This window comes from Uranotaenia lowii, chromosome 3 (assembly GCF_029784155.1).
Source record: "Uranotaenia lowii strain MFRU-FL chromosome 3, ASM2978415v1, whole genome shotgun sequence".
NCBI lineage: Eukaryota > Metazoa > Arthropoda > Insecta > Diptera > Culicidae > Uranotaenia > Uranotaenia lowii.
In genome coordinates, this window is record NC_073693.1 from 16,813,251 (window position 1) to 16,836,582 (window position 23,332).

A 23,332-nucleotide genomic window follows, 5' to 3' on the forward strand; every position below is an offset into this window, starting at 1 on the left:
ATCAAGTTTGACATGGGAAGGTATTTGAGTACAAAATATATTTCTCTGGAATGTTACAGACCCTTCTGTCTTGTAGTGTGGAGAGGAGATTGACGGAGGGAGCTCCATATAAATGTTGATGTATTGCTTAAAATTTATCAACCAATATAACCAAATTTAATATTTCCATAGTTTTTTGGCATAAACAGAGCTTTCATGATAGCTACAAAAAACGAAATTTAAATATTTTCTTAAAAAAATTACATTTATTTTTGGAAGGTGTTACAACGCACACCGGATCAGCTAGTTTATTATAAAATGATCGTATGGTAGTTGAGAAAACAATATTTACCTACCAAAGTGGAGGCATTATACATGCATAAATTTCTTTTCTTTCTAAAACTACGAAAACTATACCAATTGAGCTTTATCCGACACCTTATTCGTACCTATAGGAGAGAATGCAATATTTTCCTCTCATAGCCATCAAATGGTTGCCAGCGACAATATTTTCCAGTTCTCTCATTGGTCAATATTACTCAATCCCCATCCTATTTTAAGACATCTGGATGTACTGCTGGTTGCAGAGTGAAAATGACGATGATTTTCTCACTTGAAGCCCGCGCGGGAGCAAAATCATTTCAAAATTTACAAACATGGCGGACCTTCTATCATATCCGATTTAAACTGTCTTCAGACGACATTTTATACCGTATTTTCACTTTGCAGCTGGAATTTTGATTCGCAACATCATTGTAAGCGACTTAAGCTATCGTTTCTGATACGATGGGTCTTGGACATCATGCTCCATCTGAAGTGAAAATAATTTTTTTTAGTTTCTTCTTTATTTTTTTTTTAAATTTACCTTTGGTTTAAATACTGTATCGCTAGAATACGGAAAGAAACAATATTCGATGTCACCACCGTTGCACACACGACATACAAACAAACACTTTTAGCGTGCAACGAGAAATAACCACCAAAAATTAAAAGAAATTCGTGTTTGAAACATTGATTGCTGGTTTTTCAGCAATGCAGATTAAGGGCTGGAAAAATCAGCAAGACCAAGAATGTTTGCTGGTTTCCAGCAAAAATTAGAGTTACTGGATGTATCCAGCAATTTTTTTTTGCTGGAAATCGAGTCAAAAATGTACTATGTGGAAAATTGAGCATATGAATTCAAAATTTTCAACTTAAAAACCGGGCAAATCTTGCCAAAATCGCGGTCTCATATAATTTCAAAAATTGAAAAGTTAAGACATGAAAAATTATTTTTATCGAGGTACTTCAGTGGCATTGATATCTAATTTAAAACACCAACAAAATGGTTCGATGAAGCAAACTTAAAAAAAAAAACTGGTATTTGACGAAAATGTCATAAATAATGTTAAATTTTGGTTTCGATATCATTAAAATTATGGAGAAATCCAGGAAAAACTTGAGCTTTTTCTTCCGGAATCTGGGCAACCGCCAAACCTGGCTTTCCTAATTTTTTTAGAAATCCGTTCAGATAAAACCAGGTAATCTGGAATGCTTCCACTAGACACCACTTCTTGGAATAAATTAATAATCAAAAAAAATGTAATGTTAATCGAATAGTGAATCAAGATTTTAAAGACAATTAGAAATATTCATGCAATCGGCATCCTCAGTAATTTTTTTTTAAATTTTCGTCACCACGTGGTCGAAAATTGTTGTTTCACACGCTTAGATTGTCTCACTTATTTTAATTTATTCACAGTTTGGTTTTATAAAGTGATACTGTAGGAATCATAACCACAATTCATAAAAAATAGAGTTTGGCTTTAGTTGATTGGTTTGAATCCTGAGTCTCAAATGATTGTTTTTTATAAGTTCAAATCATTCAATCTACTGTTTACTATCAACATACACAGCAAACATCATTTTTGATTCTTATGATTAAAAACTTTTTTTTCAGTATCTGATGTCTTGAAATCGAATATTTTGGACCTTAAAAATGCTGGAATCCATCAAATTCTATAGTTAGGGTAGATACTCTAGATTTCGACAGGAGCTTATTTTCGACCAATTTTTAATAGAAGGCTTGAACTTCCTATTTGGTTGCTCAAGCTACAGGATGTTCATATTTTTATATTTTTGCTCTCCCAGTTTACCATATGTTGAGTATAAAGATGATTCTAAATATGTTGTTTAATAATAGTAAATCAATTATTTAAAAGCAGCATTCTAAATCACCTGTTAAATTCAATGCCATCGACCAAATAAGAACGACTTTGAAATATGAAAAAAAAAAACCTTTTATTGGAACAGGCAACATAAAAGGAATCAATGGATGGGTACGGTTCTGAATTAAGTGTTTTCGGTAATTTAATTCATATTTGTGCTAACATTTCATGCAATTTCAACTGTTTTTTTAACCTGTCGAAAATTTGCGCTGAACATTCACCTAATGTTCTATTTTTCGACACCCAACTTTCTGTGAATGTTTATACTGTTTTCATGGTGTAAAAACGCCGTGAAGTAGACAAGCAAATCCAATTTGCAAATATTCATATTCCTGCGCTAACAAAGAAGGTGGAAATGTTCTTGTCGAAAACTAAAATTGAATGCCGAAATCTAGACCATCGAGAGGTTTCAGTAAAAAGATAATAAAAATTATGTTTTGAGATTTCTGGTCAGTAAAAAAGGTACAGAACGAAAAAAAGGACCGATCTATTGAGATAACAACTTTAGCCAATTAATTTATTTATTTTATTTTTCTTACACAACATGCAAAAACTGTCGAAAACTAGGTATATTACCTATAATAAAATTAAGCATTAGTCACTGATAACCTAACACTCCTTCTTAAAGATCCATTATTTTGAATTAATTTGTTATCCTCTATTAAATCAAAGTTTCTGGATTTTTCCTAGATGTTGTTATTTCAGAGAATTTTAACCCCCCAAATTTCAGCAAATTCATAACTAAATTATTCGTTGTTTGACATTTTTAACATGGATTTTTATTTTGTTTTAAAAGTTTAAATAGCGCCCAGGGATGAAGAGAGAGGCGTTTAATGTTTTCAGCAAAATGTTTTAGTTTTATATAGAGCATATTTTGATTTCAAAAAATTTTGCCGAGGGTCCACCGATAGCGAGATAAATATTCTGACTCTTTTGTTATTCAAATTAAGGCTTTGATGTCTTTGAAAAAGTTGTTTATCTGATCGCAATACATAAATATGTTGAATATGTCAAAGTTCTATTACATCACCTTCAGGAGTTACAGTCAATCGGGCTTGTGATATAGCTCAGTTGGCAAGTCTGTTGTCTCTTGAGCCGATGTTCGCGAGTCCGAGCCCAAGAGCAAACATCGAACACAGTTGTACCGGATAAGTTTTTCAATAACGATCCGCCAACTGCACCGTTGATAAAGCCGCGAATGCCATAAAGATGGTAAAACGACTATAATCAAAACAAAACAAAAAAAAAATAAAAAAAATATAAACAAAAAAGTTAGTTACAGTCAAAGGGAAAAATTACCTTGAAAAACAGTTTTTAAAAAAATCTGACACGATGTAGATTGGAGAAAATGGTTCGCTGTCCTCAAAACAAAGTTGTAACAAGGCAAGATCTACAATTGTCTCATACATTATGATGGTTTTAGAAGTTACTGAAGCCTTATAGAATGGGTTTAGTGTGTTTTATTGGCAATTTTGGAAGGCTCTTCCATCAAAAGTGCACATTTTCGCAACACCGTCTTTTTTGTGATTATTTATGATGAAAAGTGGAAGCATTTGAATTAAAATTACCGGGGAAAACGGTGGAACTTTCAGAATTTTGAATGTTTGGAAATATTATTTTTATAAAAATTTACCAATTATACTTAAAAAAAAAATTACTCAGAATAGTGAATCGAAAATATCGTGTTGATTTTATCAATTCTGAAATTAATTCCTCATTGTGAGTTGTGATCCAAGAGTTTTATTAAAAAATCTAAATTTAATTCTGAAATACAATACGGAAACTAGTTTACAACTTTATTCAATCCGAAACGAATGAAACCAAATTTTCATCTTTTGTTGAGAATTATAGTTTTCAACGAAGAGGGTATGAATATTTTTTTAAATTCTTCGAAGGGCAAATATTAAATGAAATTTGAATAGATGGATCAATTTCTGATAGATTAAGGCAACAAAAGTACTATTGGTGCTTTCAATTGAATTTTCAAAAAATTATCAAATAGCATTATATTTTTTCAAATGGCTTGTGATATAGTTCAGTTGGCAAGTCTGTTGTCTCCTGAGCCGATGTCCGCGAGTTCGAGCCCAAGAGTAAACATCGAACACAGTTGTACCGGATAAGTTTTTCAATAACGATCCGCCAATTGCAACGTTGATAAAGTCGCGAATGCCATAAAGATGGTAGAACGACTATAATCGAAACAAAAAAAACAATTTTTTTCACACTAAAGCATTGCACAATGAGGAAAAAAGTATACAAACCGCGAAAAAATTCAATATCTTCCGTCCTAAATAAACTAAATCTATGAAAATACACTTAGCTCAAGTGAAAATGCCCGGAGAATCAATTGGACATAGTTTCAGAAGCCACACGAGCTCACGAACGGAGATATAGTGCCTTTTTATCTAGATACTAATTCCCCTATATTTTATAAACAATCCAGAAAAAACACTGGTTTAGACAAGAAAATTGAACAAAACAGACCTATTTTGTGTGATTCTTTCCGAGGAATAAATTGAAGGCTGTTTAAGCCACCACACGCATCCTAAAATGGAGTTATGGCTGTTTTACCCAACATTTTTAATATAATTTAAAAATAGCTAGTTCGGACTGGAAGATTTTGGAGCAAATGAGACTTATCTTGTGTTTTTTTTTGCCGAGGAATCAAATGAAGGCTATTGAAGCCACTGCACGCTTCGGAAAATTGAGTTATCTCCGTTTTCCTTTCCATTCCCTCTACATTTTTCGAATATTTCAGAAAAGCATGTTCAGACTTGAAAATTTTGAACCAAATGGGACTTTCCATGTGTGGGTTTTTCCGAGGAATCGAATGAAGGCTATTTGAGCAACCGCAAGCATCAGAAAATGGAGTTATGGGCGTTTTAACCCTAAATTCCCCTACATTTTTCAAATATTAAAGCCATAACTCCATTTTACGAAGCGTGCGGTGGACCAAACAACCTTCATTCAATTTCTAGGAAAAAGGCAAACAAGATAAGTTTCATACGGTTTTCAATTTTCAAGTCCGAAAATGCATTTCTCTAAAGTATTTGAAAACTTGTAGATTTAATTTATCGGCCTAGCGGCGAAAAGTGATGTCCTTTCTAGTAGAGGCATCTGAGGGTAAAGCAGCGATAACTCCATTTTACGATGGCTACGATGGCTCAAATAGCCTTCATTCGATTCCTCAGGAAAATCACACAAGTTTGGTCTCATTTGGTTCAGAATTTTCAAGTCAGAACATGCTTTTTTCAATTAAATGAAAAATTGTGGGAAATTGAAGCTAAAACGGTCATAATTTAATTTTCGGATGGGGGTGGCTCAAACAGCTTTCATTTGATTCCTCGGAAAGAATCACACAAGATAAGTCATTGATCATTGGCCAGAAAGTGGCCTGCAAAATGTGAACCTCAATTTTATATGAGATTTGAAGCATTTTTTTCGGAAGCATGTACAACTGGTATTTTATAAATTATTTTTTCAATACCGGCCGATTTAATTTTAACATGGATTTCTTAAAACGCTTTAACTTAATATATGTCTCTCATATTTCATTGCAAGACCGCATCTTGTATTATCTCGAGTTATAATAAAATATTTAAAAAGGTTCGAACATAGCCTATAATTCTTGAAGGTTAACTTATGTTAAACCTCGGTTAGACGATAATGTGCGCCTGAAATTCTCAACTTCAAAAGCTTGCCATCTATTATATAAAATTCTCTTGTAACGGTGTTTGTAGTACTACTCCTCCGAAATTACCCAAAAGGTTCGAATGAAATTATTTTTAGAATATTCTGTAGCCATGCGAATCGGTTTATATCGGATAAAAACAACACAAAGTCGCATCAATTGTCCGTAATAATTAAATTTGTAGTTTTTTGAATGAAATAAAAGTCATGGCTTCCATTTTTTCGAGATTTTTTTTTCCTTTGGGCGGTTTGTTTTTCGTCTCCAAGGTCGAGGCGTCGTGAGCAGACGTCGTTAGAAGATAGTAACCATGGCATAGCATACTGATCAGTAAGAATATTTTGGCGCGTATTTCTCAACGAAGCATATTTTCAATGCAAGTAGTTGCGATATGAAGCCTTGATGTTATTTGTTTTGTTCTTGATTCCTAGCTCATTTCTACAGCACATGGTTATGAATGACGCCTAGATGTGACTTAGGTTGACATTTTGCTGATCGAATAAAACATATAATATTTGTTTTGCCAAAATCTGAAATTGAAAAGTCAGGCATCCACTTTTAGAGATTTTCATTTCTTCGAGGGATTTGTTTTCCGTCTCCATGGGCGAGGCGTCGCTAGCAAACGTCGTTCCAAGATAATAGTAACCAAAGCATACTGTTCATTGATCGCTGGAAAAAATTAAAAATTAGGCGCCTATTTCTCAACGGTACTTGGTACTTGGTATTTCTTATGCACGTGGGGGCGATATGCAACCTAGATGTGTGTTTTTATTTTGCTTATTTGTACACAGCACATGGTAATAAATGACGCCTAGATGTGACACGGATTGATATTTTATCGATCGAATAAAAACCATATAAACGATTTCAAATATTAAAACCATTTTTAAGTCGTGTTAATTTAAGTAGTAAATTGTTGTCCAGAAATATGAATTAGGTAAAGATAAATATGAAATAATGTTATGACACTTTGCGGACGTTTGAAAATAAGAAATTGGGAAGCTTTACATTCAATTTCGTATAATTCAATACGCCTAGAACGCTAGACACATTAACTGAACAAGAGTCTATTATATTCTATTTTGTTTATTTATAGAGGATTTTAACCAACTTGGTCATTCGATCTCTCAACAAGAGTCTGTTCTTTGAAATAGATTAGATAGGATTGAAGTTTTTAAAGGTCGAATGAACTATTTGATTTTTTGCAAACGTAAATTGAAGTTATCAATAAAATAATGTACTTTTTAATGACAAAAAGTGAGGATATGCATTTTCTGGAAGAATTTTTAAATAAGAAAGTAGACTAGACCAAGTGCAAACTATCAACTTTTACAAAAAATGTATACATTATTTCTTCATCTAAATCATTGTTGGGCCCAAAAAAAATTTGATTAAATAAACTTAACTCTTTTTTTTTTAATCATTCACCAAAAAACTGTTTACACGTTAACTGTTTGTTTACACACAATTCAAGTACAAACTTAACATGAAAAGTGTGTTTTTGTTTTACATATTTTGGCTATATAGAAGAGACTTTTGATTCACTTTTTTGTTGAAAAGTTTTTTTTGTGATTGATATTCCAGGGGCAGTAGATTTTTATGATGAACTTTTAAAATGACCTGAAAGTGGTAAAAATAATAATAATTCATGTAATTTCTTAGGTGGAATAAGTGAAAACGCGCCATTTAGCTATGAAACATCTACAATTTAAGAATTTTATCTCCAGAATGGCCAGAAAGGATATCCCGAGTGTTGAATCTGAAGCGGATATTCAAAATTATTTTAAAGGTCTTTGTAAATCAAGGTCTTTTGGTTGAACAGCATTCAGTGAAATTGAAGTACCAAGCAAAGCATTAATTTATTCCGGAGAAAAACTTAGGATATAACAATGAAAGTTGATAAAACAGACAAACAAGAACAAGTATTAAATTAATTTTAAAGTCTTTTCACTGACGCATCTGAAAAAGACCTATGTGTTTTCACTTGCCCCAATAAATGGGACAAATGTGTACTTCGATATTTCTGTTTGTCAACATAACTATTTCTTTTTATGAAATATACCTTTTTTCAGAGAATATGAAAGTTGAATTGTGGTGATATTCTTTAGGATTTAACCGGTGTTTCATTTTTAAAAATTAAGATTTACAGTAAAAAAGACACATAAATTTTTTTAAGGTTTTGTTTATATGGTAATTTTCAGGAATCAAAATGAACTCATGAAACCATCGAAGCCTGAACAGATTATTTGTTTTCGATCTATTAAATTTAAAAAAAATCTGCTTTTCAATTGAATGTTATTAAATCTTAAATATATAACGTAATCCTAATTGAAATCGCAGATCACCACCAACCATGTTCAGGAAATTTTGAAATCAGAACTGCATCAATTAAAATCTTTAAAATAATGGGTGAATATATCTAAGCATATGTTTTCCTCTTTTCAAAACCAATCTTTTCTTTGTTCATAGTTCAAAGGAATTAAAAGGAATTTATTTGCATTTTTTGCTTGAATAAAAAAAAAGGAATTTGCAATACTCAAAATCGCCAGATTTAATGCCATGACAAGTGCTGTTTGGGAACACTTAGTTGAAATGTGTAAAGTCTATAACTTAAGTATCAGGCGAATCTTTTTGGAAATAATTTTGGTGAAAATATGGATTTTAATTCAAACTGCTTCAAAGGATGAGGATGGTGAATAAAATGCTGTTTGAAAATGTTTAGTAATAAATTTTTTCTTATGTTTTTTTATTTCTTCAGCTCTAAAAAATACACCATCCAAATCTAATTGGGAGCTGAAAGCACTGCGTTAGGCAAAATATGCGGCAAATACTCAAAAAATTGTCCCGATATTAAAACAGTATAACAAAACGGAATAAATTTACTGAATGGAATTCAGCAAATGAAACGCACATATTATCAACATACAGTTATTTATTGAACAAGTTACAAAAATTGGATTTTAAAAGACCCGTTGAGTTTAAATTCTTTGGTTTAATTTTGATAGAAGCGGGACGATTCGAGTAAAGGGAAAAGAGGGAAATGTAAAGAAAACTAGGAAAGATAGAAAATGGACGCCAAGTTGAACATGGTAAGACGAAGTTTACCGGGTCTGCTAGTCTATATATATAAAAATGAATTTCTGTCTGTCTGTCTGTCTGTCTGTCTGTCTGTCTGTCTGTCTGTCTGTCTGTTCCCTATAGACTCGAAAACTACTGATCCGATTTGCGTGAAACTTGGCAGGTGGGGGTATTGGAGGCCGGGGAAGGTTCCTATTATGGTTTGAGACCCCTCCCTCTTTCATGAAGGGGGGGAGGGGCTACCCGAACAAAAAAAAATTTTTGGCATAACTCGAGAACCAATCAAGTAAATGGTATCATATTTGGCATGGGGTTGTATTTGGGAACGAGAAATATTTCTAGGAATATTCGGTACCCCTCCCTCCTCTCAGTTGCGTGATAGGAAGGGGGAGGGGAGCTACCATACAATTTTTCATACAACTCGAAAACTAATCAAGATATTGGAACCAAATTTGGCATGGGAAGGTATTTGGATACGAAAAATATTTCAATGATTATTTGAGGCCCCTCCCTCTTTCCATTAGAAGGAGGGAGGGGGCTATTTTTATTTTTTTTACATAAATCAAAAACTACTAAAGCAAACGGAACCAAATTCGGCATGGGAGGGTATTTAGATACGAAAAATATATCTATGATTATTTGCGACCTCTCCCTCTTTCCAGTAAGGAGATTTAAAAGGTGGGGGGGCGCTCCTTTATATATTTTACATAACTCAAAATTTAATTAAGCAAATGGAACCAAACTTGGCATGGGCGGGTATTTGGGAACGTGACATGTTCTAATAATTGTTTGAGACCCTCTCCTTTTTCCAGCGGGGAGAAAGGAAAGAGGGAGATGAGTTTTATACAATTTTTACTGCATAACTCAAGAAGTACAATAGTAAATGGAACCAAATTTGGCATGGAACGATATTTGAGTATGAGAAATGCTTCTGTGAATATGTGAATATGAGGTGGATGTAAAGGAGAGGAGAGGTCTTCCTTAAAATTTTCAGTATAACTGGAGAGTTGATCGAGCAAATTGAGCAAATGGAGGGTATTTGGATACGAGGAATGTTTCTATCATAAATTGAAGCCCCACCTTTTTTCAGTGGAAAGATATAAAGTGGAAAGGGGGGCTTATACAATTTTTTTTTGCATAACTTGAAAATTAATCCAGCAAATGAAACCAAATTTGGTATCAAAAAGTATTTGAGTACGAAAAATACTTTTTCTATGTGAAACAATTCCTTTCTCGCAGGAAGGGAAGAGGAAGCTTACATTTAACTTTTTTTTACAAAATCCGAGAAATGGACAAAACTCAACATGGAAAATCATTTTGGTATGATTATCTGACACACCATCCTCCTTTCAGTGAGTAAGTACATAGGAGGAGGGAGGTGAGCCCAATACAATTTTGTAAGCATAAGTTCTCAATTTATGCTAACGAAGCCAACAAATGGTGACAAATCTGGCATGGAAAGGTACTTGATTACGAGATATGTTTCTACGATTCTTATAGAGCTTTACGCTTTACAGTGTAGAGAGGGGAAGAAAGGAGGGGGCTCCATACACATTTTGTTGTAAGGCTTAAAAACTTATCAACCAATGGAATTATATTTGATATAAGAGGATTTTTGGGAACAAAAAAAAAGGGTATGATTATTAAAGATCACGACCTCCATTCAACAGGGGATGAAAGGAAGGACAGTGGAGGGGGCTCTGTTATCAGTTTTTTAGCATTAATCCAGACCCTTCAGACAAATTTTAATTATCAGATCATTATCACAAATTTATAGAGCAAGATTCAGAATATTGGTTTTAGTTATCTTTGTGTTGCAATTTTAAACTCCAGCTGCAGCTCTAATTTTTAAGTGGTTGTGGTTATTTTATAATTTGATTTGAAATAATGCCAATAAAACAATAAAAATTTAAATAATTTTTGAAAATATCATTTGATTCTGAAAGGTGTAGCAAAGCACACCGGGTCAGCTAGTTTCATTATAAAAATCGATTACAAGCATTTTTTTGCATTGAATAGCAACAAACTTGAGTTTTATTCCGGTGCAATAAATGTACATTAATTCATATAGCTATGATTTTTGCTCCGCTGTATCTCATTTCTCACTGACTCGATTTTAAAAAACAAATTTATGTTTGATTCCGTTAAATCGATAATTATTTTTGTAGAACATACTTTTATTTTTCAGTTTATCGGAATGAAACAAAAAAACTTTTAATGTACGCTTCTGATCATATTAACACGAATGGCACAAGGAGGTTAGCTATGGTTTTTTTTAAAGCTTTAACTATGAAAACATTGTATTCGAAAACCACATCGATTATAACTCAGTCAGATAGGTCATCGACCACCAGAAAAGACAAAAAATTGAGTCTTGCATGAAAGCTTTCCAAAAATTCAGTTTAATTTTTTTTTTATTTTTGAGCTGACAAAGTTCATGGTTTTGGTTCAACCTAATTTATCCAATTAAATTTGAAATTCTGCAACTCCCTCATTTTCGGGTAACTTGTAAGTTCCCCTGACATGTGACTAGCAACTTTAATCTCATTCCGATGATTAAAGATTCAAATTAAGTTTGAAATGTCAACCGAACCAACCGGGCGGCAAAAATAGCACTAATGAGATATTCCTGGCTACCACACACCAGAACTATTTCAGAGGCAAACGAAGAAGATAAACCAGACGAGCTAAACTTTGCCCTCCATGTTTTTTATCAACCAGATAAAAACAGACATTCTATCCGTCACGTTTGGCTTTGAGGGATTTGAATTTGTTTGCTTTTTTTCTTCGTTTTAAGAAAAAGTGAAATAAACTTGATCACTATTATTGTCATTTCTTCTTTCCATAAACCAAGGGGGAATTCCTTCACTTAAAGTGCTTTTTGACTGAGAGATGACAGACGGAAAGTTATAGTCTGGTACGAACCACAGCAAAGAAGATCTTTCGTGTCATGATTCCATTTCTGCTGGCGACCAACCACCCTCTCCACATTTTCTCGAAAAGATAATACAACCAACGATATGTTTCTTGGAGCCAGAGAATGATGATGATAATAAAAATAGTTCTCGATTTCTTTGAATAACAATCAGAATTGGGGTGGGTTCGACTATTTTATTAGAAACCAGGGTGTGTGTATTGAAATGAAACGAATGTTGTGGGTAAGTTCGAAGCTGGGAGTTCTTTGCCGCTTCGCCTTTTATGTAATGTTTGAGTTGGTGTACCACCATTAAAAGTTTTATCCTGCTTCTCCCTTGTTACACGTATCAATTTCCTTGATCAAGACCCTGCTTCCCAAAATAGTTCAAAATTGTCAAAATTATCCGAATTATCAAAATTATCAAAATTATCAAAATTGTAAAAATTATCAAAATTATTAAAATTTTCAAAATTCTCAAGATTGTCAAAATTGTCAAAATTGTCAAAATTGTCAAAATTGTCAAAATTGTCAAAATTGTCAAAATTGTCAAAATTGTCAAAATTGTCAAAATTGTCAAAATTGTCAAAATTGTCAAAATTGTCAAAATTGTCAAAATTGTCAAAATTGTCAAAATTGTCAAAATTGTCAAAATTGTCAAAATTGTCAAAATTGTCAAAATTGTCAAAATTGTCAAAATTGTCAAAATTGTCAAAATTGTCAAAATTGTCAAAATTGTCAAAATTGTCAAAATTGTCAAAATTGTCAAAATTGTCAAAATTGTCAAAATTGTCAAAATTGTCAAAATTGTCAAAATTGTCAAAATTGTCAAAATTGTCAAAATTGTCAAAATTGTCAAAATTGTCAAAATTGTCAAAATTGTCAAAATTGTCAAAATTGTCAAAATTGTCAAAATTGTCAAAACTGTCAAAATTGTCAAAATTGTCAAAATTGTCAAAATTGTCAAATATTTCAAAATTGTCAAAATTGTCAAAATTGTCAAAGTTGTCAAAATGGTCAAAATTGTCAAAATTGTCAAAATTGTCAAAATTGTTAAAATTGTAAAAATTGTCAAAATTGTAAAAATCGTCAAAATTGTCAAAATTGTCAAAATTGTCAAAATTGTCAAAATTGTCAAAATTGTCAAAATTGTCAAAATTGTCAAAATTGTCAAAATTGTCAAAATTGTCAAAATTGTCAAAATTGTCAAAATTGTCAAAATTGTCAAAATTGTCAAAATTGTCAAAATTGTCAAAATTGTGAAAATTGTCAAAATTGTCAAAACTGTCAAAATTGTCAAAATAGTCAAAATAGTCAAAATTTTCAGAATTGTCAAAACTGTCAAAATTGTCGAAATTTTCAAAATTGTCAAAATTGTCAAAACTGTCAAAATTGTCAAAATTGTCAAAACTGTCAAAATTGTCAAAATTGTCAAAATTGTCAAAATTGTCAAAATTGTCAAAATTGTCAAAATTGTCAAAATTGTCAAAATTGTCAAAATTGTCAAAATTGTCAGGAATGTCAAAAATTTGATATCATTTGAGATTTTTTTTTATATGAAATCATGAAGAATTTTTGACATCTACAATGAATATCCCGTGGTAGCTGTTTGAAGTCGTATGTTGTCAAAGCTGTCAAAATTGTCAAAATTTTCAAAATTGTCAAAACTGTCAAAACTGTCAAAATTGTTTTAAATCTGATATCGCCAGAAATTTCTTTGTTGTTAAATGGTATCTCGTTAAATTTTTGACATTGACAATGAATATCCCTTGGTAGTTGTTTGAAGTCGTATTTTGGAACTTGGCTTCAAAAGACCTGAATCCATATTTCAATTGAAGAACCGCGAAGAATGAGGAATAGATGATGCACGTTCTTAATTATTCAACACTTCCAGCCATTCATATCTAATGAAATGATGATAAACAGACCATCATGGATTGTGCAGGCAGAAGGCCCGTAACCAAGCAAAACACCTGTGAGAAAGGGAAAATGGCGCCAATATCTTTCGCTTGAAGTTTGCCACGCTGTTGCTTTTGATCGATGGTCGTTTCACTGAACGATCCTCCTTACCTTATGCGAAGGTTCGCTTGAGCCGGCACACGTAATCTAGTAATTAATATTTACACATTCAGTGAGAGTTGTTATAATTAAGCTTCAGGAAAGCGTCGTCGGTCGTTTCGTTTCGCCGTTTGCAAATATGCGAAATTAGATTGGACCAAATATTCTGACGGAGCAAAGCTGAAACTATCCACCACAAGACCACGAAAGCCTGTGCACAATCCCAAAACACTTGACACTTGAGGTTTTGGGCTACCCTTTTGACGCCTTTTCGTTGTCCTGAAGCAAGTGCCACGACACATGGCGTTTGCCAAAAATATTGTTTCTGTCCAAAGACCAACACAGAAAAAGAGAAGTAAAAATGTCCGGGGTAAACCGTCACCCGAATGCGGGACATAATTTATTTGCACCGCGTGTGTGCTGTGACAGAATGACAAACCTCTTCCTGGGTGCAGTCCGACCTGGGTAGGGAAGTCACTCGGTCTTAGGGCCAGTCAGTGCCAGCAGTGGCCAGACATTTCCTCATCATGTGTCCTGCGCGAAGTGACAGCAGATGGTGGGGGAAGTTCATCAAATAAAGTAAAAATATGAACCTGCCCGAAGCCAAAGAATGAAGCCATTAGGTTAATTTCTTTTTTGAGGCAGAGGAACTTGAGCCTTGCACGGTTAATCAAATAAATTTAGTGGAGTAAGTAATAATATTTTAGTACCAGAACATCTTTTTTGCAGAATTTGTGTACCATACTGTTAGATTTATTGAGAGATCGAATGTTCCCATTATCTTCTTTATTGGACAGCTTTGGGAAAGAGGTAGTTCAATGGCAGGGAATATCTTCGTAGTAGTTCGACGGGCTGAAGACCGAATTTAGAGAGTATAGTCTTTAAACCGACATTTTGCTTAACAGACCAGAATATGACTACGAGAGTAGCAATGACGAAGATGACGATGATGATCAAGATTCCGTCAATCCAGTACCGACTCTGAGACGCGAATCAGTGAATCAGAGAAGCTACTAAGCGCTACGTGACTAACGCTGCTGCTGATATTTATGAGGAGCTACCTCAAAGCGTAGTCAGCAAATATCAGACCAGTCTGACGAATATACATTAGCGAGGCCTAAAGCATGTTCTGCGATACCTTCGACGTATGATCGATATGACGTTAGTATACTGCAGAAATGCGATACCGGAAACTCTTATTGAATATGCAGAGAATGCATGGAGTTAAATTGATGAAATTTTCAGCTAAGTTTCCTGGTAGTGTAATGTTTACATATGCAAATTTTTGTGATGTTCTATCAAGTGTTTTTGGATATAGCGTCAAATGAAGAAATTGTTCGACTTTAATTTTTGGGCAACACGTGCGCCATCTATAATGCGTACTATGATCCACCTTTTTCAAATCAATGCTATTTTTGATTACGTTTGCTATCTTTGAAGATTGACCTTCTAAATAACTCAGAATGTTGAATTTGGTCAAAGCTATATCAAATTTAGACGATTGTCCTCCTTCGGAACTAAAACAACATATTCGACTTTTTATCACTCCAACAGCGTTTTTACGTAATGGCACTAATCCAGTCCAAACTTAAACATTGTATAAACTTTGTGGGACCTATTGAAAAGCTTTGCAGTAAAAACGGTCGCATTTGAAGACAGTCTTCTTCGTATTTTTAGCCATTCATCGTTTCGATCCTTATGAAAGACTGAGTAATTTGCAGTTTCCACAGAAAGTAAGCCTTCTCAAATACAAGACATAAAATTTTTCAATTTTTTCTCCATGTTTATCTTCGGAACATCCAGGCGAGGCTTGTCAACGAAAAGTTTCTAAATGGAAACCTGTCAGGTGATCGCTAAAGATTTCATTTTTTTTTTTTTTCAAAATATCTTCCCACAAGAAGTTCAAATATTTTGCGCACGATTTGACAACCGTATTTTGTATATTTTACCAGTGTTGCTTTTCTACCTTGTAAAAATGAAGTAAGTCCAATTTATAAGTCAGCTAGACGAAGCAGTCAGTAAAATATGACTGTTTTATTACTTCCTCTGTTCATATTTTTGGATTGAGCTTGAAAAAAAAAACCCTTACATTCATCTCACTTCATGGAATCAATAATCTTCACTTTTTTTTTTTCAAATTTTAGCCCACAGTTGGGTTCTTTAGGAGTTCTTAAACGATTTACCATGTGAATTTTGGTCGAATAGTTAATTTTTCACCTGTTTTTGAGTCTCCTACTGGGATTTTTCTCGATCCTTCCCAAAAAAAGAAAAAAAAACAATGAACTTCTGTATTAGACGCTATCTCAAAAACCGTGCCTGTGATAGAGTATGGTGGGGTAAGAATACGACCTTAGGGCCATCCTATTTTTAGAAAATTTTGCAGTTGTTTTTCCTGAAAACCAAGAATAGCATATGATTCCTTAGATTTTTATCTCTCTTCTAAAAAATTACGAAGATAATCGATCGACGCATTTGATAGCAGTAGTGAAAATGCCTAACTGCTATCGAAACGTACTCTTACACCACCTTTGGGGCAAAAGTTCGAAAGATGTGGGGTAAAAGTACGACCTTTCAAATTCCACATTTTTTCATCAAGTCAAGAGGAAAATTATTTTAAATTAATCTTTGCTTACAGCAGCAGCATCTGTGTTCGCTTTTGATACAAATCCTATGAATGAGCGAATAACTTGCACGAATTGGGAGTTCTTCACTGATTGTCGATTTTCGACAGGTTTAGGAAATCCAGTTCTCATCGTACTTGAGCAATTTTTAGCGCGTTTGTGGAAACAAAAATAAGCGCTAATGTTTCCAGTGCATTTTTAAAAAAGTCAAAAAATTGCGATCAGATTATTAGTATTATTAAATTGCGTATTTTACAAATACTTTTGCCCCATTTGCAGTTCGTACTTTTGCCCCTTCAAGATTTCCTGTGAGTCACAGTTTATTGTGCAGAGCAGAGACATATTAATGAAATTCTTTCTTCAGCATTTGATAGTGATTGAAAACCACTAAACAGACACATTTACACTTCGTTGAAAGCTAGAATTATGATTGCTCATCATTTATGCAAAAATGCTACTTTTCATCATTTTTCGGAGTATTTTGAATGAAAGTAGCCTTCAGCGTTAAGAGTTTTCGACAATCGACTGGTTTGGTTCAAAAATTGAAATTTTAAAGTTTTTATACAGAGTAAACAAAGCATTTTTTGCTTCGATATACAAGCAATTCACCATAAAACATCAATTTTAGTATTGATACACCTAACCTACAGGAATTTTGGAGCCCATACAAAATTTTAACAAAATTTTTCATAAATAATTGAAAAATATTCAATTTTCTGGTATAAAGCTCAAGCCCCGTTTTGATAATTATAGAAAAAAATAGCAAACTTAAAATAAAATCAAGTTCTTATTTTTACAATTTTTCACCTGTAATTTTTGACAAAAAAGCTTTTTATTAATTGTTTTCAACTTTTTTATTGGTTTTTAACCACTGTGCGTTGGTGAAAAAAAATTCGAACAATCATAATTATTTTCTAAATTCTATAACTAATCATTAGTGAAAAAATTTCAAATTTATTTCGAACAAAACTAAAATGACTGAAATTGGTGTTTTTATGCCGTATGATCTACATGGAATTTAAAATAGTCAAAAACTATCGATTTTAGTAGTTTTCTAATTGAAAACAAAATTTTATGCAAGAAACCCCTTTTCTAAAATGGTGAAAATCGCGTTTTTTAGGGAAATTAAAAACTGATGGCAAAATTTATATGTTTCTGACTACGTCAATGTGCTGTCCCATCAACCTTAAATATTTGATGAATTAGTTTATTGATTATCTGTACACTTCCATTTTTAAGAGGCCATGGAAATTGAAAAGTATAAGTAAAAGTAGACGGTATCCAAGCTTTAAAAAGTTTAATTTGAAATTTTTTGATCGTTTTTATTTAACTCTGAAGATCTGATGTCGAATATCGACGAGGTTACAAAAATAAAATCCGTGTCGTGCGTATTTTTTTTATTTTCAAGTTTCTGTCTTGGGTTTAACCCTTGAGTTAAAAACTCTCATCGGATAGTATAATATTAACCTCTTTTTACATTTTCAAGAGTTCTGGAACAAAGAGTTCTAAACTCAAAATTTAATTTTCATTCACTTGTTTTTATGTGATTGACAGTTTTTTTAATGATTGTAATTGCATGCGATACTTGAACAAAATATAAGTGACTTTTTAATTTCTTATCTCACTCTTCCAAACAGTTTTGAACTATGAATTCCGGTGAATTTTTTTTTTTCGATTCAAAGGTAATTGAAGAGAAGTCAGAGTAGTTTTTAAGTTTCAAACTTATGATTATCTTACCACACATTTTTTGAATCGTTAAATTCTGACATAGAAATTTGAAAAATAATTCTGAATTTTGAATTTTAGGATGAATCTTTGATCTTGGAACCAAAACTGAATTTTAATTTTCCTTTGAAAACTATCCCGGTTTTGGGTCTGAATTCCCAGTTTTTCCCGGTTTTCCAGTACGGTTTTCAATTCCCGTTAATACCGGTTTTCCCGGTTCTGTGGCCACCCTGAATCTTGCACTCGAAAAATAGTTTTGTTTTGTTTGATATTTTCAAAAAACTCAAAGAAATGAATATTCGAATGAATGATCAATCCCTATGCTTTTTTCTCCACATTTTATTTCATTAGTACATATTGAGATTGTAGTTCCTATTTATTTTTGTACTTTAATAAACTTGACTGTAAAATAGATTTTATGATTTTTTTCATTATTAAAATGAGTTACAGAGAAAACAAGATTCTTTGATCATTTAAATCAATCAAATTTTTGTAAAACGTCCAAACCATAATGGAATGTGATTATTTGACAGCCTGAAAAAAATCGACTATCCGACAGCTTGTTCTGGATACTTTTAAATTTTGTTTATATGATTATGAGAAGACGTTATGAATATGTTGGTTGAACTGCAACTTACAATATGTTTTTGTATAGCATTTGTTCATAGAATAAAATAGTTAAACTGGGGTAGTTTCGAACTTTTCATGTTTTTGTAATCCTCTGTAACTATCTCCATTATTGCTGTAAGGAATTGATCTCCAAAATACCAGAATGTTGCACCACAATGATTTCTTAAAAACGGTTTGGTTGTTTCTTTGATAAACGGGTAAAAACGAAAGAATAGAAAAAAAAAATCCAGCCATATGTATCGAATCCATTATACACGACAGCGAGTCTTTAGCAAAAGGCAAAATTGGAATGGATTGTCATCAAAAAAGTTTTCTCTTTCCCCCAGCAACAACAACAAATACAGGTTGTATCGGAATGGTGAATGTCTGGTGGAAGGGAAGGAAAATGTTAATGGGCCAGCCCTCGTTTAGTGTGCTGTGATGAGTGAATAACCACCGAAGAATAACTTTTTCCCGAGGCTCAGGTTGTTTCATAGTGGTGAGAGGGAAAAATTGGAATAAGTTAACGGTGAGAAGCGAAGAAAAGTTTGACGGCAGTCAGAAAAAAGGGGGAAACATGCAATCGGTCGGTTCCGAGTGGCCGTGATGATGTTAGAGTGGAAGATTTCGGTGGCACGGAAGAACTCCCGGGACGGCACCAGCCCAGCAGGAAGACCATGTCGGAGACAAGCTTGCGTGCCATTAGTTCCTGTATCGAGCTCTCGGAGATCAAGAAGTTGGACCAGTTGTTAAGACAGTGCGAAACGTTGAGTTACGATGATCTGTCATCGTTCAGCAACGGAGACCACGGGGAGCTGGTGGCGGACTACATGGAACCGAGGGGTCGCATAAAAAGGCGAAACTCGTCAAGCAATTTGATAGTGACCCCTATAAGGGCGCTGTCTAACTATAGCATCTTCAGTGGGGCGAAGAAGATTATGCGTATGGTTAATGAAAGTTCGACAGGGTATTTCGATCGTCACTCTTTGCTACTTCCGCAATCGAAAAGTCAAGATTCGTACGTTACCAAGAGTTGTTCAAATTTACCGAAACCAGTGGTAGGGAACTTGCTGGAACCAGTTCCGGTTCCGGTGCCATCGGAAAATGTGCCATCATCGTGTGTGAGTGAGTGCCGTGGTTGTGAAGCTCACTGTCCGAGAACGACGGCTGCCGGACGAAGCACGAAGGCAGGCAATCAACAAAAGGCAACCGAAGATGCTTCCGACGACCTGAAAACGGTTCGGCCCCGACGAAAGCACACCGAAAAGCTAAGCAATAATAACCATCATCAGCACAACAGTAATCATTCTCAGCGGCAAAAGATGGATAGCCTCATATCCCCCAGCAACAACACCGGTTTCACTCCACGATTGCGCCTTCCCCCGCCGGCTGCTCCAGGAACAACAACAACGGGCAAGCCCACGCACAAGTCGCTGCTGGCAGACGGCAAACAGGCGACGGCGTCCTTCGTGAGACAGCGAAAAGTCACGGACGTCGGTGTGAGCGATTCCGAGGAGAATCGTATCGTAAATATCATCGAAACGCCCAACATAGTTCCTATCTCGCTGAACAATATCTACGATTCGAGCTCCTTCGAGGGTGGCATCGGAGACGACGGAGACTATCCCTTCGGGGATCAGCAGCAGCGTCGGGTATCCGGGGGCCGTAATCAGAAATCGCTGGACAACAAATCGGATAAATCACAGCTCTCGCACGCCAACAGCACCCGGTCCCGGTCCAAGTTCTCGCCCCAATACATTAGCCGCAAGATATCAGCGCACAAGAAGAGTAGTGCGGGGGTGGATGGCGGGGCAGGTGGTGGCACCGATACGGACCTGGCCGGGCTCAGCGAAGGTGGCGTCAAAGAACTGCTGCTCGGGCACAAGTTGGAGCTTATCCTGCCGGAGCCCGTCGAAACGGTAAGTGGAAAAGCATGGGTGTAGGGATTTTATAGTTGGGTGATTTTGGCTAAAGAGTAACCGTATTTCATCGGCTACCTACATACGTACGTGTGTATCTTATACTAAATTTTTTTGACATTTACATATTGACCTACTTTACTTGTACATTAAAAAAGTTCAATTTTCGACTTTTTTCGCTGAACACAATGCCACTTGCAGGTTTTCATCCCCATTCAGCTTCAAGTACTCTAGCCAAATTTGAGCTCAGTTGAGTAAGTTTCCAGTGAGCGCTAGACATTTTAATGAAAAAAGTCAATTCTTTTTTTGAAAATTTTCGTAGATGTGTTGTAGCAAGCTATTGTTTATATAAGATTATTTTATTGTGCACGGTGGTTGGTACAAGCATCTGTATGGATCTGTTTTAGATAATCGACTAAATAAGGCCGAAAAAATTTAAAAAATCATAAACTACCAATTTGTGCATAAAATTTACTTACAAATTGAGAGTCAAAAGCCTGCAGTAAATAGAAGAAAACTATAGTTCTTTAAATCTTTTCCTAAAACGATAGCTTAATTTTTAACCTTTAATTTGATGTACAACACTTAACTATCGCAACAGTGCGAGCAAAGTTATTCAAATATCTATGCAACAAATTTGATTTGATAATTGATTTTACATTCAAGTTTTCTCCCCAAGTACTTGTAAACAAATCCATATTTTTTCTTTCTTTTTACTGCAGATTTTTATTTCTCAACTTGTAAGTAAATTTTCTGTTTACGAATTTTAAACTTTTTCGGCTATATTTAGTCGCTTATCTAAAAACAAATCCACCTATTGGCCGGTGACCTAGTTTTTCTATGACATTTTTACTCAAACAATGTATGATAAAAAAAATTAAAAATATTATTTTTAAAAACTAGAAATAATTATTTTTTGAGTTCTTTTAATGAATTGTGTTTTCGTATTAAATAGAAACTTTTTAAAACCCATAGTAAAATCTTTCAAATGATGATCAGGGTTTGTATTAAAAATTCCTTAGTAATAAAATAGGAAACTTACTTTCATCGATGGTTGAAATCTTTAAATTTGCATCATAATCTAGTAAAGTTAGCTTAAGATTGCCAGCAGTTCTCCCGCACCAGTCCGGGTCGGGCAAATCTGGGCTATTTTATTTTAATCCAGGCAAGATTCGGGCATTATATTTCCAAATTTCGTTTATTTTATTAAATGTAGGTTGAAAATCTTCATTTTTGAGCGAAAAAATTCAAAATTATAATGATGGAATTGGAATTTTTGTTTGAATTACAAAAAAAAAAAATTAATCCGGATATTTCCAAAAAAAAATGGGCAACCGGTCTGGGACGAAACTCTTCTAATTTCTTTTATCAAATTTCCGGGCAAGTTCGGGAAAAACCGGGTAATCTGACCAGCTCAATATAGCTTATTTGATTTGAACTTACAATAAGTTTTTTAAGAATGCCTTAAATCAATAAAAATTTCAAAAAATAAATCCAATTTCCAAAATTAAATGAAAAGATTAAAATTTTGCGGTTCCAATCGGATCTATGCAATCTCGATCCAAGCTGAAAATTTTAGTTTGAAATTTGGTTCTTGAAAAAACTGCAATATTAATAGTATTGAACAATATGCGAAACCATATGGAATTCCCTTCAATTACTTTAAGAGAAGATACTTGTGCCCTTATCATCAATTACTTTTCATTAAAAATTAATTCATTTGGATGGTTTTTTAAAAATAAGTTTTTCATAAGACAAAACTTGCAAAACGAACTTAATTTCTACCTACTTAATTTTTGTCAATTTCGACTGAATTATGCAAACGAACTGACTTTGATTAAATTTTAAAATCGAACTAACAATCAGAATTATAAGCCTGCGATCTCTTGCCATTTAAATCCCTTGCCGAAATAGTCATCTTGATAATTTTATTTTCATTTCAAAACTCATTCACGAGCTGAATATGAATGCGAATGTTGAACCTGAATTCAAAATTTGAACTGCAATCTGTTTCGGAATTTTAATACGTTTTCTGAAATATACATTAAATGGGTTTCTGGATAAGATATATGGGTCAAGAATTGAAAAAAGTTTCAGAGCCCTCAATCAGGAATCCATAATTATAATTCGAATGTCTTGGGTTTCATTGATTAGATATTTGTTATGTTTGAATTTTACATATGATTTCTAAGTTATATAATAAAAATATTAACTAAATGTAAAAAATGCGTATGAGTTTTTAAAATCCATGAGTCAATTTTTGAAGGAAATGTAAAACAAAATTTAAACGACGATTTCAAACACAGCATTTCATTTCAATTCAAACCAAAAATAAAAAATCTTAAGTGGATACCTAATCCGAAATATGAAAACAAAATATACTTTCGGTTTTAATAATACGGAACCAGTATTTCTGAAATGAGTTAAATCTTATTGAAAATTCAGTACTCAGAAATGAATTAGAAGTGCGAAAAGTTTGAAAAATTGTAGCTGAATGCTGAACCTTGGATTAGTTTTCAAGGATTTGACATCAG

At 33.7% G+C, this 23,332-nt stretch overlaps 1 protein-coding gene across 13 annotated transcripts in view; it reads left to right on the forward strand.

Annotated features, from left to right (window-relative positions):
* The window catches only part of LOC129757875 (potassium voltage-gated channel subfamily H member 7-like), a 505,815-nt gene that overhangs the window by 227,760 nt on the left and 254,723 nt on the right, over positions 1–23,332 (forward strand). For 4 of the 13 annotated variants that reach the window (XM_055755245.1, XM_055755244.1, XM_055755242.1 and 1 more), the window contains exon 2: positions 19,227–20,798. The exons of the other annotated variants lie outside the window; for them this stretch is intronic. In XM_055755245.1, the coding sequence (XP_055611220.1) occupies positions 19,557–20,798 (1,242 nt within the window). In that variant the 5' untranslated portion in view covers positions 19,227–19,556. The remainder of the gene's footprint in view (positions 1–19,226; positions 20,799–23,332) is intronic. 13 annotated transcript variants of the gene reach the window in all.